The 16,989-nt window shown below is 37.0% G+C and overlaps 1 protein-coding gene across 4 annotated transcripts in view; it reads left to right on the top strand.

Annotated features, from left to right (window-relative positions):
• pns (DENN domain containing pinstripe) overlaps positions 1-16,989 on the top strand; it is a 371,641-nt gene that overhangs the window by 256,110 nt on the left and 98,542 nt on the right. For all 4 annotated transcript variants that reach the window (XM_090388148.1, XM_090388147.1, XM_090388145.1 and 1 more), the window contains exons 19-20: positions 1,835-1,956; positions 7,764-7,909. In XM_090388148.1, coding sequence (XP_090244274.1) covers positions 1,835-1,956; positions 7,764-7,909 — 268 coding nt within the window. The remainder of the gene's footprint in view (positions 1-1,834; positions 1,957-7,763; positions 7,910-16,989) is intronic.

The raw sequence follows: 16,989 nt of genomic DNA on the forward strand, positions 1-16,989 counted from the left end.
AATGCCCTTTCATAATCCACAAATGTCAGACATAATGGTGTTTTTATATTCATTTGCTTTCTCTGTTAGCTGTGATATTACGTGAAGGTGATCCATAGTTGAGAATCCTGTCCTAAAACCAGCTTGTTCTTTCGGTTGATTCTCATCTAGTATTCTTTCTAATCTGTTAGTAATGATCCTTGTGAACAGCTTGTAGATGAGGGATAACAAGCTAATTGGCCTATAATTTCCAATTTCTGGTTTATCTCCTTTCTTATGCAGCAAAACTATGATTGCATTATTCCACTGCTTAGGCGTAACATTACCATGGTGTTAACAGCATGGAATTGTCCAAAATATCAATTTAGAATTTGATGTGAAAGTTGTTGTCACTAATGGCTCCAGACCAAACTGCAAGAAGCAGCCACCAATTATGGCACTCAAAACTTCTTTCTGGTGCAGCACCAGAAAGCTCTGAATTCAATCCCCCCCTCCCCAAAGTTTGAAACTGGTGCAATTGTTTTTTACACAAAACTTGGACTCCACATTTCTGAAAATCTTCGAAGTCTGCTACAATATCTTTCTTGAAGCAGTCATAATCATTTGATGTCTAACAGACATCAAACAAAAATCCACAGACAAAAAAATATTAGTTAAGCTACTGTTTAAAAGTATACTGTGTATTTGCATATAAAATGTGTATTTTGGCTGTTAAATTTAATATCTAGTGCAATGTGGATCTTCATGCTTTTTTCAAAAAAAAAAAAAAAAATCCTGTTTTTCTTCTCCCTACCAAATCACCAGCTTTTTGAAAGTCGAAAGTTGGCAGCTATGCAATAGAACAGCTCAGTGTGGTGCTTGTGCAGTGGCAGTTTATCTAGTGTGCCAAGTTATGGATTTCTAGAGGTGGGGCTTTGAGGATCTGTTTCACTTTCTTGTTTCTCCAGATCCAAGTGTTTGCTTGGAAAACACTTGGATCTGGAGATCCTTTCCTAACAAGAGACTTTATCCTCTGTGGTTGCTTAGTCAGTACAGTTCATTGCTGTCTAGCATTCTTTTGGAGGAGTCTGTTTTGAAATTCATTGATAACTGGAGGAATTCCCTCTTCAATCTTCCAACCTTGAATAGATGTGTAGGACTTCCTTGAGTTATTCCGGGTTTTTTTTTTTTTTTAGCCCATGCAACATTCAGTCTGCTTATGAACTGGAAATCTGTGGACATGCGCAATGAGCTCCAATGCCTATAAAATAATAATTTCAATTTTTTATTCAGAATCTTGGTAAAAAGAACTAGGAAATATGTCCTACTTATTCATTGATCAAGCAAAACACATTGAATCTTAACAGATAGATCAATTTAATCAGAAAACAATGTTTTTTGTTTTTATGGCAACATGTATATCATCTTATGTGTAATATGCGTCATGTGTAGTTCACCTTGTGTAAGTTTCCTGTGTTTATTACTGCATCCAGTTTTACTGGAAAATCTGTATCAAATAACTTTAATTTTAGTAGGTATATAAGAAATATTCCTAAGTTGTGCTATTAATCTTAGTTGGCCCATTAAGATATATCCATTTGAGAGTCAATTTTCCTTGTATAACATTGCCCCATATGATCACAAGAGTAATCTAAAAATTACTTGAACAGAATGTTTGGATCTTTAGCATAATGTGTATCGTATTATGCTTAAAAATCACTATTATTTGTCATGTTATTATATAGCTTGTGAGCCTCTTTATGAAATGCTAATGAACTGTTATATGGTTATTAATATTCATAGTTTGAAAAAATAAGAAGTCTTCAAAAATACTAGTAATTTCACAATTTACTAATAGTTTGTTTTTTTTTAATAGGGGACTATACAAAAAATATGCTTTTTTAAGATATGATGATGAGAAGGAACAGTTTCTTTGTCATTTACTCTCTTTGAATGCAGTTGACTACTACTGTTTCACTAATACATTCACCTCCACTAGTAAGTATTTTTAATTATATTTTATGACAACATATTTGTACACATTATTTCTGTAATTAAGATTTAATATTAGTAGTGACAAAATGATGCAAGGAAGCAAGCTTATACAGCATCATAAAAAAAAAAAAAAAAAAAACCTACCCACCTCATCTGTCCATTTCCTCTAGTAATTGGCAACTTCTCTTCCTTAATTTTATTCAAACTGCCACTTCCATAATAACAGATGTTAGTTTGTTCCAGCAATCAGTTACAATCTAGCTGCAGTCATCATTATTCAATTTAAATTTATGTCCCTTTGTGTGCTATCCAAAAAAGAGTAAGGATGCCATCATGGATCAGCATTTAGTTTGCTCAACCCATTTAAAGGCATTGATACTTCAATCAAGTTTCCTCATAAATGCATAGTTTCCAATTGCGGAAATTTACAGAACTGAAGTCTTTCATGGTAAGAGTACCCTTTTGTTCTTGACTAATCTGGCTGCTCTTCTCTGCACCCATTGCAAGAAATTGACATTTCTTAAAATGAGGCCTCCAGGCATGCATGCAGTACTCAAAATGCAGCCTACAATTACCTTATATAACAGGATAGTCCCTGTCCCTGCTTAAAAAATTCCTGTATATCATTGACAGAACTCCATGAGCTGTCTTAGCAGCCTGTCTACTCGGAAAACTTCCTGTTGGACTGTACAGTTACCACTAGGTCTTTTTTGTTCACCACCACCTTCAGTTTGGTACTACACTCAATGACATACCAGTTATGGTATGTTATTGAGTGTAGCAGTAATCCCAGTAATTCTGGGATTACTGCTGTCCATATGTAGTACCCTGCATTTATCAATGTAAATCTTAATTGTGACTTCTTAGTCCATCTATTTGATTTTTCTAGGTTTGCTACATTAAATTTTTCTAGGGGCTACATTAAATCAAGAAGAGCAGTGGACATTTATAACTACACTGTCTTCCGCCACTCACCTATCCCTTTATCAATACCAGTAATTTATCCTATACCACACTGTTCCAATTTGTACAGCTGTCTTTCATGTGGAATGGCGTCAAAAGCTCTTCTAAATTGTAAATATGATATCAAAATAATTTTTTGAATTCACTTTCTTTGTTGTTGCATGATAGTAGCTAATCACATTGGTCAGACGGAAAATTTCCTTAAAAAATCTGCTTGGGTTTCCTTCAACTTCATTTTTTGAAAGATGATACTCTTACTCTTTAACTGTTATATTTATCCCCTGGGGCAGAAATCAGGTGGCCCCGAGTGATCTTTCTAGTGCGATTTTCTAGCAATTTTCCTAGGACTGAGTACTAGTGCTTTAATAAATCATCCGCTGCTTCCCTCGATGAGCACCGTCACTGCTATCTCTTGTAACATGCTATTCCCCTCTTCTCCTGATCGCTTGGTCACAGGTTGGCACCGCTCCTGTCTCCATGTGGCAGAGCCGGTAACTCGGGAGAAGCAATTCCCTCTTCCAGGGCTGAAAGGAGACGATGGATTGCAATGAATATCCATCACTAGAGCCCACAGATGGCAAAGTTGTTAGCTCTGTCTCAGAACGTGAGTCGAATCGTCCGAAGAGGCTTCTGACGGAAAAGCAGATTTCAGATATGCCAGCATTTCTTATAATGCACTCACTGTCCATACAACCTGTTGGCATGCTATCACCTTTTCTGATACAGAAATGTTTAGAATCAGTTGTGGGATCCCTAAAATGGTGAAACGTCTCCAGTCTGGAGACCTTCTAATTGAAACTTCAAAAACATCTCATTCAGAAAAATTGTTAAAATTAACAACAATTAACAATATTCCAGTGTCGGTTACACCTCATAACATTGAACACGTCTAAAGTCATTATCAGTGAATGGGACTTACTAATTGTCTCTGAAGAAGAAATAGTACAAGAGCTTAGTGAACAAAAGGTGACACATGCTCGGAGAATAATGACTAAAAAAGGATGGCAACCTACTACAAACCAGGTCTATTATTTTGACTATCAGCACTCCGAATCTTCCATCTTCTGTTAAAGCAGGTTACTTAAACTGCAAGATTTGACCTTACATCCCAAATCCAATTTGCTACTTTAAGTGCCAGAAGTACAGCCATGCACAGACGGCATGCCACAGCAAAGCTGTATGTACTATTTGTGGCTCCAAGGAGATTGCACAGCTTCCTCTCCTACTTGACCAAACTGTAAAGGAAGCCATCCTGCATCTTCTAAAATGTGTCACCTTTGGAAAACAGGAGAAAAAATCCAGATATATAAAGTGGAGCATAAAGTCACATATCCTAAGAAAGCAAGTGCTGTTAACCATGCCTAGCCGATCATATGCATCGGTCACCAAAAGTAGCTGCTCAGTTGCAACACAGATATCTCCATTGAACCGAGCAGTTTTTCCCACCTGGGCCAAAACTGTGCTAACATCCAAAAAGAAACTTAGTCAATGAGACTAGCAATATGCCGATCATTATCCCAACTGATGCTATCTCAACATTGCCCAAAACAGCAAAATCAGCAATTGTTGAAGACCAGGAAAAAAGACCATTATTGCACACTCTTAATCATTGCCTCTGAGAATTTCCCTGCCACTGAAGTAAGACTAACCAATCTGTGTTAGCATTAGTAGAGGCATATGATGCAAGAAAGGAAGCTTATATGGCATCAGCCAACGTCGTAAGCTATCAACTTCTACAATGACAAATGGAAGTTTGTTTCAGCAATCACCCATCCACTAGCAAATTTCTGCACATCTATTCTATAACTGTCCGTCCTCAATTTGAATTTATGTCCCCTCAGGCGATTAATCTGGGCAAGAGGCAGAATCCCATCAGCATTGAGCTTGCTCAAACAATGCTCAAACCTTGATCAGATCACCTCTCAGGTGCCTAGTCTCCAGACGCTGCAATTTGCGGAACTGAAGCCTTTCTTTGTAAGAGCAAAGAAAGGCTTCAGTTCCATTTGTTCCATTTACCAATTTGGTTGCTCTTCTCTGTACTCGTTCCAGCAGCTCTACATCCTTCCTAAAATGAAACTTCCAGACCTGTATACATTACTCAAGATGTGGCCTAACCATTGCCTTTTATAAGGGGATAATCACCTCCTTATCCCGGCTAGAAAAATTCCTGTATATCATTGACAAGACACCACCATGAGCTATTCTTGCAGACTATCTGCACTGCTCAGAAAACTTCATATCTGACTGCACAATTACCAGGTCTTTTTCATTCTCTACTACTCTGAGTGTAGTATCATGCAGTTGATACCTTACTGTGGGGTTACTGCTGCCCATATGCAGTACTTTTCATGTCTCAATGTTAAACTTCAGTTGCCACCTCTCAGATCATCTGCTCAACTTTTCTAGATCATGTTGCTGCAGTAGTGTACTGTCATAAGTGTCATTAACAACCCTGCCAACCTTACAGTCATCTGTAATTTCAAAATCACTAATTTCATATGACTCAGCCTCACTGATGCAGGCTCTTTTCAGCATGAAGGGCCTCTCTTCAGTAAAGACAGATGCAAATTGCCTGTTTAATTCATCCTCAACATCGGCTAGGTTGTCTAAGACTTTCCCACACCCAGTGCATGAGGGTCTGAGCTGATTTGCTTTTTTTTTCTTAATTTCCCTGAAACGGAAGTTAAACTAACAGATCTGTAATTGCTTGCATCACCCTTTGATTCTCCTTTGTGAATTTGGGTCACATTTGCACATCTCCATTCCATGGGTACCTCCCCTGAATTCAAGGAAGCACTCATAATTATGGCTAAGGATTTGCTTACTTCCTTTACTGCCTCTTTAAATGTGATGTGGAAATGATGCAAATTCCGTCGCTTCCTAAATGATGCTGATGCAGTCACTAAAATTGATTCTTGATGTGAAAACATCTTTGGCAGCACATTGACAAGATTGTGAAATGGAAATAACGCAAATTGTTCCACTTACTAAATGATGCTAATGCAGTCACTAATGTTGATTCGGTAAAGTAGCAGGTGTGAGCAGAAAACATTACATCGTTCATAACTTGTCTGATTTTAAAATGGATCAGATTTTTGTCAAAGATGTGTTCACATACAACATCTGTCGGGCATACAAGGGAACACATGCACTTTTTTTTATTGCTATTGGTTCTTATCAGGATTAGTTGTCCTAACCAGGAATTCAAATTCAGCCATTTTATTGAGAATCCTGACATTACTGTAGACTAAGTATTCTTCTGTAGTTTACTACTCTAACACACCACTTGAAGTTATTTAGGCTTGATTTCCTATCTTTCTCATCCTGCTCATTTGAAACATTACTACCCTCAGATCATCTTTCCAACATCGGCTGTTGTGGCAACAAACAAGAATCCTTGAATTGAGTGCAAGCATTACTTTGACCTGGATCATCAGATAAGTGCAGACCTTTATTGCCCTTCTTCCCAAACTAACAGTTCTATCTGAACTCTTAAGGTATCCTTAATGATACTGGCAAAAATCCAGTTTTTAGCCACTTCTTTTTTTAATTATATCTTGAAAGAAATGCAAACTGAAACATTGATTGTTTGTTGTACTTGAGTTAGAGGAATTTGCTTTAGTTTTAAATTTCATAAAACTCGTTAGTTAAGCATAATTAATATGCATCTGTTTGTTAATTCTATATTAATAACTTTTATTCCTATATTCAAGGTATCTTCCTTGGGTAAAAATTCAGCTTACATTGAGGCAAAAATGTGCCCACAGTTGAGGAATGCACATATGACAGAGATGTCAGAGCAGTTATTAGCATTGCATTTAAATTTTTTAAAAAAATAATTCTCGTGTTTAAATTTTCTTATCATGTGCAGTTTGAATAACAGTAGCTCTCTGTTTTGATTAGAAGCAACAGCTAAGGTAAAGAAAGCCTACATGAGAAGCACGCAAAAGTTCGATGAAATTTACTGGTAAAGTACTTTGTCATAACGGCATTTGTATTGTTGCTTGCTCGGTAAACAGACGGTGGGTGTTATCGGTCTGTAGTAGAAGTTGAATCCCACAGGAGCTTGAAATCCTCCCAAAGTGTGTATGGGGTGCAGGGGGTAACCTGACCTTTTTTCTTTATAATCACTAATTGGATTAACTAATTAAATCACGAACAGTCATATTGGAAGTTCTGGCATCATAGAAAATGTTCGTAATGTAGTTTCACCGGTAAACTTTTTCGAAAATTGCCATGCTTCTCGTGTGGGTTTCCTTTGCCTTTTTTTTTTTTTTCTTAATAAACAATTTATCCACTAGTCCACCAGTGATTCTAAAGAAAAAAGGTCAGGTTACCCCCTCCACTTCGGGAGGGTTTCAATCTCCCATGGGATTCAATTTCTACTCCTGCCCGATAACACCCACCATCTGTTTACTAAGCGAGCAACAATACAAATGCCGTTATGGCAAAGTACTTTTACCAGTCAATTTCATCAAACTTTTGTGTGCTTCTCGTGCAGGCTTTCTTTACCTTTGCCGAAGCAACATATAAAAAATGTAATGGTATTTGCCTATCAGTGAACCTTCCAATCATGTAACACTAAAGTGATTTATATTAAAAAATGAACCATTTTAAGTTACAGCAAAGTTTCTAGTTGGTACCTGTAACTAATAGTTGCCATTGATTTTGGACCATTCTTACTTATGAAACTTGAGAAAAGTACTGTGCTGGCTGTGATGCACAACTGATTTAATAAATTTTTTTCATCAGTATCTCCATATAATTGAATTTAGCTGTATACTTATTTTCTGTTAATCATGTATAAATTCTGTTGCTAATATATATAAAATTTTCTTCCCTCTTAGTAATGCCATATCACGTAGTAATTTTTCCTAGCCGAAAGATGAGTGCGTCTACGACATCAGCAAATTCATGGATCAGCGTTGCTGGTACCTTAGGAGAAACTGGAATAATAAGGTTACCTAAACAAGCTCTGGAAATAGTCTTTCATGTAAGTGTGCTAAAAGAATGTTAAATAACGGAATAACATTTTGTACAGATGCAAATTTGACAAACTGTCTTAATGTTTCATCATTGATCTTAATTTATAAATTTGTGTGGAAAATATTAGAAACTTACATTACATTTCATCTACTTTTATGTTGGTTTTACATGCTTAGACATAGAGAAGTATTATGATGGTGGAATAAAATCAGAATAAAAATGAACAAGTGGGAAGCTATTTATTGAGTTGTGTGTATTGTCTGCAGAGATGATGTGGTTTTATCAAGGCTTTAAAGACAAATGATGCAAGGGAGCAAGCAAAAAAAAAAAAAAAAAAAAACCCTACTTGTCCTCTGTCCATCCCCTCTAATAATTTCTCTAGTATTTCTGTAAAATTTATTCATACTTCCATGTCCTCAGCATCAGATGAAAGTTTGTTCCAACAATCAATTACTCTCTCTGGATGATGAAAGAAAATTTTTGCACATTTATCCTGCACCCATTCTTTTTCAATTTAAATTTATGTCCCCTTATGTGTGTCATCTGAGAAAGAGTTAGAATGCTGTCAGCATTTTCTGTTCAATCCCTTTAATGCATTAAACACTTCAATTAGGTTTCATCCTAGTTTCTAGGCATGACAGCTTGCAGAACTGAAGTCATTCTTGGTAACGGTAGCCTTTTGTGCCCCTGAATAATTTTGTTGCTTGTCTCTGCACCCATTTTAGCAGATCTAAATCTTCCTAAACTGGAGCTTCCAGATCTATTTGCAGTACTCAGTATGCAGACTTACCATTGCATTATATGACAGGTAATCACTTCTTTGTCCCTGTGATAAAATTCCTGATTTTCATTAACAGAACCCCATGAGCTGTCCTAGCAGCTTGTCTGCACTGCTTAGCGAACTTCATATTGGACTGTACAATTTCCCATAATCTTTTTCAATCTCCACTACCTTGAGTTCTATATGAATCAGTTGATTATTGGGATGATTCTGGGATTATTGCTACCTGTATGCAGTATCTTATATTTATCATTGTTACATTTTACTTTAGTTGCCACTTCTTAGCCCATCTGCCTAATTTCTTTAGGTCTTGTTGAAGTAGTATGCCTTGATTCTTGTCATTAACCACTTTACTTACCTTTGTTATCATCAGCAAACAACTTAATTAATAAACTTTATTTGCCTTCATCAATATCATTATTGTTTTCAATAATAAATCTCCTGTTTATTATTGAACACAAATTAATCAGGAAGTTAGGCATTCTGAGGCAGGTTATGAGAATTCTTTGCTTGTGTTTAACACTAGAAGGAAAGAATGAACCACATTGATACGCTTGATGTAAATGGCATAGCTATTGATGATCTTGTTTAGGTTGCTGACATTATAAATAAAAATATTTTTTAACCACTTTACCATTTTTATAAACATTCACATGTGAAGTTTTTTTGTGATGGGATACTGGGAGTCTATCTAACATGATTGGGATTTAAATGATTTTATGATAACCAAAAAGAATTCAGAAGAGAAATTGTTCCATCTAGAAGTAAGGCACAAGCATCTAAGTTTAGTAAACTCTTTCGCAGATTATATTGAAAGAAGTAGCAAAAGAGGTAATCAAACATTTAGTTATAATAATGAGTTTATTAATGCCTTCTTGGAAAGTCTTTAACCCATTGGGGATGTGAAAATCTCTCTGCTATTCATAAAGGTGGTTAAAAGAATGAAATGAGTAATTTATTAACAGTAAATCTGATTCATGGGAAAAAATCTGGAATCGATACTCACACACTTCCCATTTAACTTATCCATTCCCTCCAAACATCTGTCTAGTTCTTATTTAAGCTATCAATTTCCACAATGACAGACGGAAGTTTGTTCCAGCAATCAACCAATCGTTAGATAAAAGCAAATTTCTGCAACCTCAGTTTGAATTTATGCCTCCTCAAGTGTGTAATCTGAGCAAGAGGAAGAATCCCATCAGCATTGAGCTTGCAGTATCCTCGATGATACTGGCAACCCCCCCCCCCAGAGTCTTTCAGATTCCGTCAAACCTTGAGTTAATCCACAAGGCTTTCAGCATATAATCTCTCCTATCTTGTCAGGGCAGAATTGCAGACACATACACATTCAGACTTGAATTGTGGCATTTTTTTTTCAGCATGGTCCAATATTTATCCAGCAAATGGTCAAGTCGTGTTCATTTAATATTGTTAATTCTCACATGAATAATAATGCTCTCTTTAAACCCCCTTTATAAAATCTAACAGTCTGTTGGTAACGTCATCAATTGTTGCTCCTGGCAAATATACCCAGGTCCTGGCCCATCTATCTTTATTACAAAAAATATTACCTGTTTCCCTGACAATAAAACTAGATCACCTTCAACCAGAGTGGTATACACTTGACTGTTTTTATCTGGCACCCGAATTGCGGGTGCATCACTTAACAGGTCACGAGATACTTGAGTCGCTGACGAGTATTGCCCGACTATTTATTTTATTTTATTTTTAAATAAATTTTTAGTTAATAACCTTTGAGTTTTAATATGTTATTTATCAATCATAGTGGTAATATATGCTGATACAAATAAGTTTGGAAGTGGGATGAATAATGACAATTTATAGCTTTTATGGAATATATCCCTTCTCCCCCAGAATGTATGTTGCATGTCATAGCAGGATCTGTTATACTTAAGTTTCGGTAGAGCTATTGATACTGGGTTGCCGACTGGACCAGCCAGGTGGGTAAAGTGCCTGCCTGGGTTGTGGGTTCGAATCCCGCCTCGGGCTTGGATCAGAGTAAAAAAATGTCAAAACTTTGGGAGGTGCATTATGGCCACAGAAGCCGATGCACCAACAACTAACAAAAAAAAAAAAAGATACTGGGTCATGGTGAACAGTTGGACACTTTCTGTGGAACAGTAACTTAGATGCTTTTATTAAATGGTCCATGAAAATTATACAAATAAGTGGTAGTATGGTGCAGCTAGAAAATGTGAATTGGAGTATCATCGGTTTGGCTGAAACAAGAAGAAGAAATGAATCACTTATAAGTTTATCAAGTGGAAATCTGCTGTACACCAATGGAAACAGTGAAAGGAGTGAAGGTGGAGTTGGGTTTCTGGTCCATAAAGATTTTAAAAACAACATTTTGGAATTCAAAAAGTACATCACCAAGGGTGTCAAGACTAATACTCAAGATTTCTAAGAGGTACAAGCTAAAGATTATAATGATTTATGCACCAACATCGAGCCATGAGTATGAAGAGGTTGAAGAAATGTAAGCCGAAGTTGAGTCTTCTAGATGAGCAGAAAAACCACTACACTATTATTATGGGAGACTTCAGTGCTAAGGTTGGAAAAAGACAAAACAGCGCAGAAAGGGGAACTATAGGAAATTTTGGAATTGGTGAAAGAAGTGAAAGACTTGTGGAATTTGCAGAATCTCAAGGACTGTCAGTAATGAACGCTTTTTTCAAGAAAAGGGTGAACAGAAAGTGGACATAGAAGAGTCCAAATGGATTAACTACTAATGTAATCGACTTCATCCTCGCTAACAGAAGATATATTGTGAATGATGTTACCGTCCTGAATAAGGTAAACGTTGGAAGTGATCACAGAATGGTAAGATGTACACTTGATGTAGGAAAGGAAAGGAAAAAACTGACTTGAGAGGAGAAAAAGCAGTATGTACTGGAACTTAAGAACAAGTATGAGCTTCTGCAGACTGCTGAGGACCAAGATATCGACGAGGAATATTACAACTTTTTGAAAGTGATAAAGCCCAAGAAACCTAGAGGGAAAAAGAAATCCAAAGAAGAAAAAATTAGTCAAGAAACGCTTGTCATGATGAACTGAAGACGACAAATGAAAAGCAAGAAAAACACTGACAGGGAGAAAATTGAGTATACTGAGTTATGCAAAGCCATTAGAAAGAGACTCAGAGGACATAAGATTTAACACAAGAAAAGTAGAACAAGCATTAAGGGAAAGAAAAGGATTTAAATCAGCAGCCAAGAGCAGCAATACAGAAAGACAAATGATACTGAAACTGAAGAATAGAAATGGTGTACTTATAAATAGCAGAGAAGGCATAATTCAAATAGCAGAAAGACTACTATAGAGAATTATACAAGGAGCAGGGGAATGATGCCAGCAGTGGGGAAGATGGATTGCAAAGTAGCAACACGTACGACATACCCAATATTCTTCCTGATGAGGTAGAACATGCATTGAAGAAAATGAAGAATCAGAAAGCCCCAGGGGAAGATGAAGTTACTGTAGAGTTGTTAAAATTGGGAGGAAGAGACATAACACAAAAACTGGCAAGGCTCTTCACAAAGTGCATTAGAAAAGGTGTGATGCCTAAGCAGTGGAATAATGCAATCATAGTTTTGCTGCATAAGAAAGGAGAGAAATTGGAAATTACAGACCAATTAGCTTGTTATCCCACATCTACAAGTTGTTCACAAGGGTCATTACTAACAGATTAGAAAGAATACTTGATGAGAATCAACCGAAAGAGCAAGCTGGCTTTAGGACAGGATTCTGAACTATGGATCACCTTCACGTAATATCACAGCTAATGGAGAAAGCAAATGAATATAAAACACCATTATGCCTGGCATTTGTGGATTATGAAAAGGCATTTGACTCCATACAACATAAGGCAATGTTTCGGGCACTGGAAAGACAAGGCATTGATACCCCATATATTATGATTTTGAAGAAAATATGAGAGTGCTAAGAAGATTTAACACAAGAAAAGTAGAACAAGCATTAAGGGAAAGCAAAGGATTTAAATTTCCTATTGTCTTTGTCTAGCCTTTATTAGGCTAGACAAAGACAGTAGGAAATTTAAAATTGAGAAAGGAGTTCGACAAGGAGACACAATATCTCTGAAGCTGTTCACTGCTGCCCTTGAGGAAGCTTTCAGAAGATTAGACTGGTCGCAGAAAGGAGTCAATGTGAACAGAGTACCTGAACCATTTACGATTTGCAGATGACATTGTGGTCATAAGCCATGATCCCAAAGAATTAGAGGAAAATCTTAATCAGTTATGCACAGCTGGTAAGGATTTTAGACTAAAGATGAATATGGCTAAAACAAAAGTAATGATGAACAAGTATGCCACAGAAAGGGAAATAATGATTGAAGGAGCAGTAATTGAAAAGGTGGAGTCATATACTTATCTGGGACAAGTTATTAGCTGTAATGATGATAAATGGCTGGAAGTCAAGAGAAGAATAAATTTTCGATGGATAGCATTCAGGAAATATAGTCACATACTGAAGAGCAATATCCCAGTTTGTCTGAAACGTAAAATAATGAACCAGTGTATACTCCCCACCATGACTTATGGAAGTGAAACTTGGGCACTCGCCAAAAGAATGGAAGAGAAGCTGAGAACTACGCAGTGAAGAATGAATCATATTGGGAATCAGACTGTTAGATAAGAAGAGAAACACATGGATTAGGCAACAAACTCAAGTAAAGGACATTCTTATCAAAACTAAAGAACTAAAATGGTCTTGGGCAGGACAAATAGCCCGAAGACATGTGACAGATGGACTAAGAAAATAACAGAATGGTATCCAAGAGGAGCTAGAAAAAAACCTGGAAGACAAAGGCGGAGATGGATAGATGAAATTCATGAGTTTGTGGGTAGTAAATGGATGGCCAGTGCTCAAAACAGAAGGAACTGTAAAGTTGCTGGAGAGGCCTTCATCCTGCAGTGGATTGAAAATGGCTGATGATGATGGTGCAGCTCACTCCACATTTAACCCTAAACCATTTTCCAATGCTTCCTTTAATCTTTACTGCAGATTTTACATTTTTATATACACTTTTAAAAGTTACTCCTTTAAAAGATTATCCTTGATACCCTATTTTTCTAAAATTTAAAAGATCAGATTTCCAGATAGAAATCCTAGATACAGGTTCTTATGTTCCTGTGACTTGCCTTAGTAAATATTTTATTCTGGCATTCTATTTGGCATGATTTGTGACACTTCTCTAAAATACTAATAAAAATTTTAGCTTGTATGTTAAAGATTGAAATTCTTCTGTAATTTTACATTAAATTGTATTTCTTATTTTATATATTGATACAGTGAATGCCCTGCTTCAATATGGAATTGTACTTCAAAAATTTTCCTTTGGATAGTACATGCCTGCCAACTCTTCTGATTTAATCAGAAGTTTTCTGATTAGTCTTCTCTGATTTTTCAGTGTTTTTTGTTTCTGTTATTTGTGCTTTGTTATCCAGTTATGGATTACCCAGTTTAATGATATGTGCTTAAAAGCCAACATTAGCAGCTCTGCTCATGTTCATCCTAAGTATGATGATCTGTATTAGTGTGTTTACAACAGTAGATGAAAAATCTATCAGTACTTCATATATAATATGCTTTGATTTGATATATTATGTTATATCCTTCATATATAATATGTTTAATTTGATTTTTGTAATGAAGATTTAACTTTTAATATCTAAATTTCAGTATTTATTTCTTTGTAAATAGCATTAACAACTCAGATGTAGTTTCTATGTTGTGTATTATTGTAGTAGTAATTTTTTTTTAAAGATTAGGTTGGTTTAAATGCGAAAGTTTTTTTTTTTTTTTTTAAGAAAACTTGTTTGTGAAATATTAGGTTATTTTGAATTTGTTGCATCTTTCTTGTTCATGCATTCATGGTAATGAAGACAAGGTTTGAATTTAAGAAATTTGAGGATTTAGCTAAATTGGTTCAGTGGTTTCTTTTCTTTTTTTTTTTTTTAATATAATCTACAGAAATTCAAGTCTAATGTTAACATTAGCAAGGGCACATGATGCAAGAAAGCAAGCTTATATAGCATCAGCCAACACACACACACTTCCACTTCACCCCTCTGTTCGTTCGAAATACCTGTCCAGCTGAGCCTTAAACTTATTTAGGCTATCAACTTCCACGACAAGGGATGGAAGTCTGTTCCACCCACCAACCACCCGCTGGCTAAAGGCAAATTTCCGCACATCTATCCTACATCTGTCTTTCCTCAATTTGAATTTATGCCCTCTCAGGTGATTTTTCTGAGCTAGAGGAAGAATCCCATCAGCATTGAGCATGCTCAAACCATTCAAGGCTTTGTACACCTCTATCAGATCACCCCGCTGGTGCCTAGTTTCCAGACACTGTAATTTGCAAAACTTAAGCCTTTCTTCGTAAGAGAACCCCTTTGTCCCATTCACCAATCTAGTTGCCCTTCTCTGTACTCGTTCCAGCAGCTCTACATCCTTCCTGAAATGAGGCCTCCAGGCCTGTATACAGTACTCTAGGTGTGGCCTGACCATTGCCTTATACAAGGGAATAATCACCTCCTTATCCCTGCTAGAAAAATTCCTATATATCATTGACAATACACCATGAGCTACTCTTGCAGCTCGTCTGCACTGCTCAGAGAACTTCATATCTGCCTGCACCACCACCCCCAGGTCCCTTTCATTCTCTACCACTGTCAGTGTAGTACCACAGAGTTGATACGTTGCTCTGGGGTTGCTGTTTCCCATATGTAGTACTTTACATTTGTCAATGTTAAACTTCATTTGCCACCTCGAAGCCCATCTGCTCAACCTTTCCAAATCCTGTTGCAGCAGCATAGTGTCAGTAGTGTCCTTGACAACCCTGCCAACCTTCGTATCGTCTGCAAACTTGGACATTAAGCCTGATATACCATCATCAATATCATTTATAAATACAGAAAACAATAAAGGCCCCAATACTGAACCCTGAGGGACTCCACTAATAACATTAGTCCACGATGAGCAGTGTCCATTGATTACCACTCTCTGTCTTCTCCCCCTCAACCACCCCTTTATCCATAGCAGCAACTTGCCTCCAATGCCACACTGCTCCAATTTGTGCAGCAGTCTTCCATGTGCAACAGTATCAAAAGCCTTTCTAAGATCCAAGTATATAATATCAAAGTTATTCCCTGCATCCAGTTCTTTTGTGACTGCATCATAGTATCCAATCAAATTGGTCAGGCAAGACTTCCCCTTAACAAAACCATGCTGTGTCCTAGCTATAACTGAAGTCTTGTCTAGATGATCCTGCAGTGCTTCTTTCACCAGTGCCTCCATTAATTTTCCGGGAACAGAAGTTAAACTCACAGGTCTATAATTACTTGTGTCAGCCTTTGATCCCCCTTTGTGAATTGGGGTCACATTTGCACATCTCCAGTCAATGGGTACCTCCCCTGAGTCCAAGGAAGCTCTCATAATTATGGCTAAGGGTTTGCTTACCTCCTTTGCTGCCTCCTTTAATATAACTGGATAGATCCCATCCACCCCAGGTGCCTTTCTTGTGTTTATCTTCAACAATTTCTCCTCCACTTTGCTCTCAGTTATTACAAGATTCTCTAGCTTACTGCTAGAGTTGAATACACCTCTGGCATTCCCCTCGCTGAATAACTCCTCATGTGTGAATGTCGATGCAAAATATTCATTTAGTTTGTTAGCTACCCGAGCAGGGTCATCAACAGTTGACCCATCGATCTCAAGTGGACCAATCTGATTCATCCCCTTCCTTCTAGAGTTTACATAAGTAAAGAACTCTTTGCTGTTTTTCTTCGCATCCCTTGCCAAGGATCTCTCGTAATCTGCCTTCGCCTGCCTAACCTCCTTTGTAACTTGGTTACAGATCAACTTGTATCTATCATAGGCGTCCGTGTCACGTGTTAATTTGTATGTATCCCATGCATTTTTCTTCTCTGCCATATGCCTCATTAGTTCATCTGACAACCATTTAGGCCTAAACCTTGAACAATATTTCTTAGTTGGTATGTAAAGCCTAGTACACACACACACACACTTCTTATTTCACTCGTCCACCTGCTCCAAATGTTTGTCTAGTTCTGCCTGAATCTGTTTAAGCTGTCAACTTCTACGACAGATGGAAGTTTGTTCCAGTAATCAACCACCTGCTGGCTAAAGGCAAACTTCTGCACATCTATCCTACAACTGTCTTTCCTGAATTTGAATTTATGCCCTCTCAGGCGATTATTCTGAGCAAGAGGAAGAATCCCATCAGCATTGAGCATGCT

The sequence above is a fragment of the Mastigoproctus giganteus genome, chromosome 13, assembly GCF_048544385.1.
Source record: "Mastigoproctus giganteus isolate SK-2022 chromosome 13, ASM4854438v1, whole genome shotgun sequence".
Lineage (NCBI taxonomy): Eukaryota > Metazoa > Arthropoda > Arachnida > Uropygi > Thelyphonidae > Mastigoproctus > Mastigoproctus giganteus.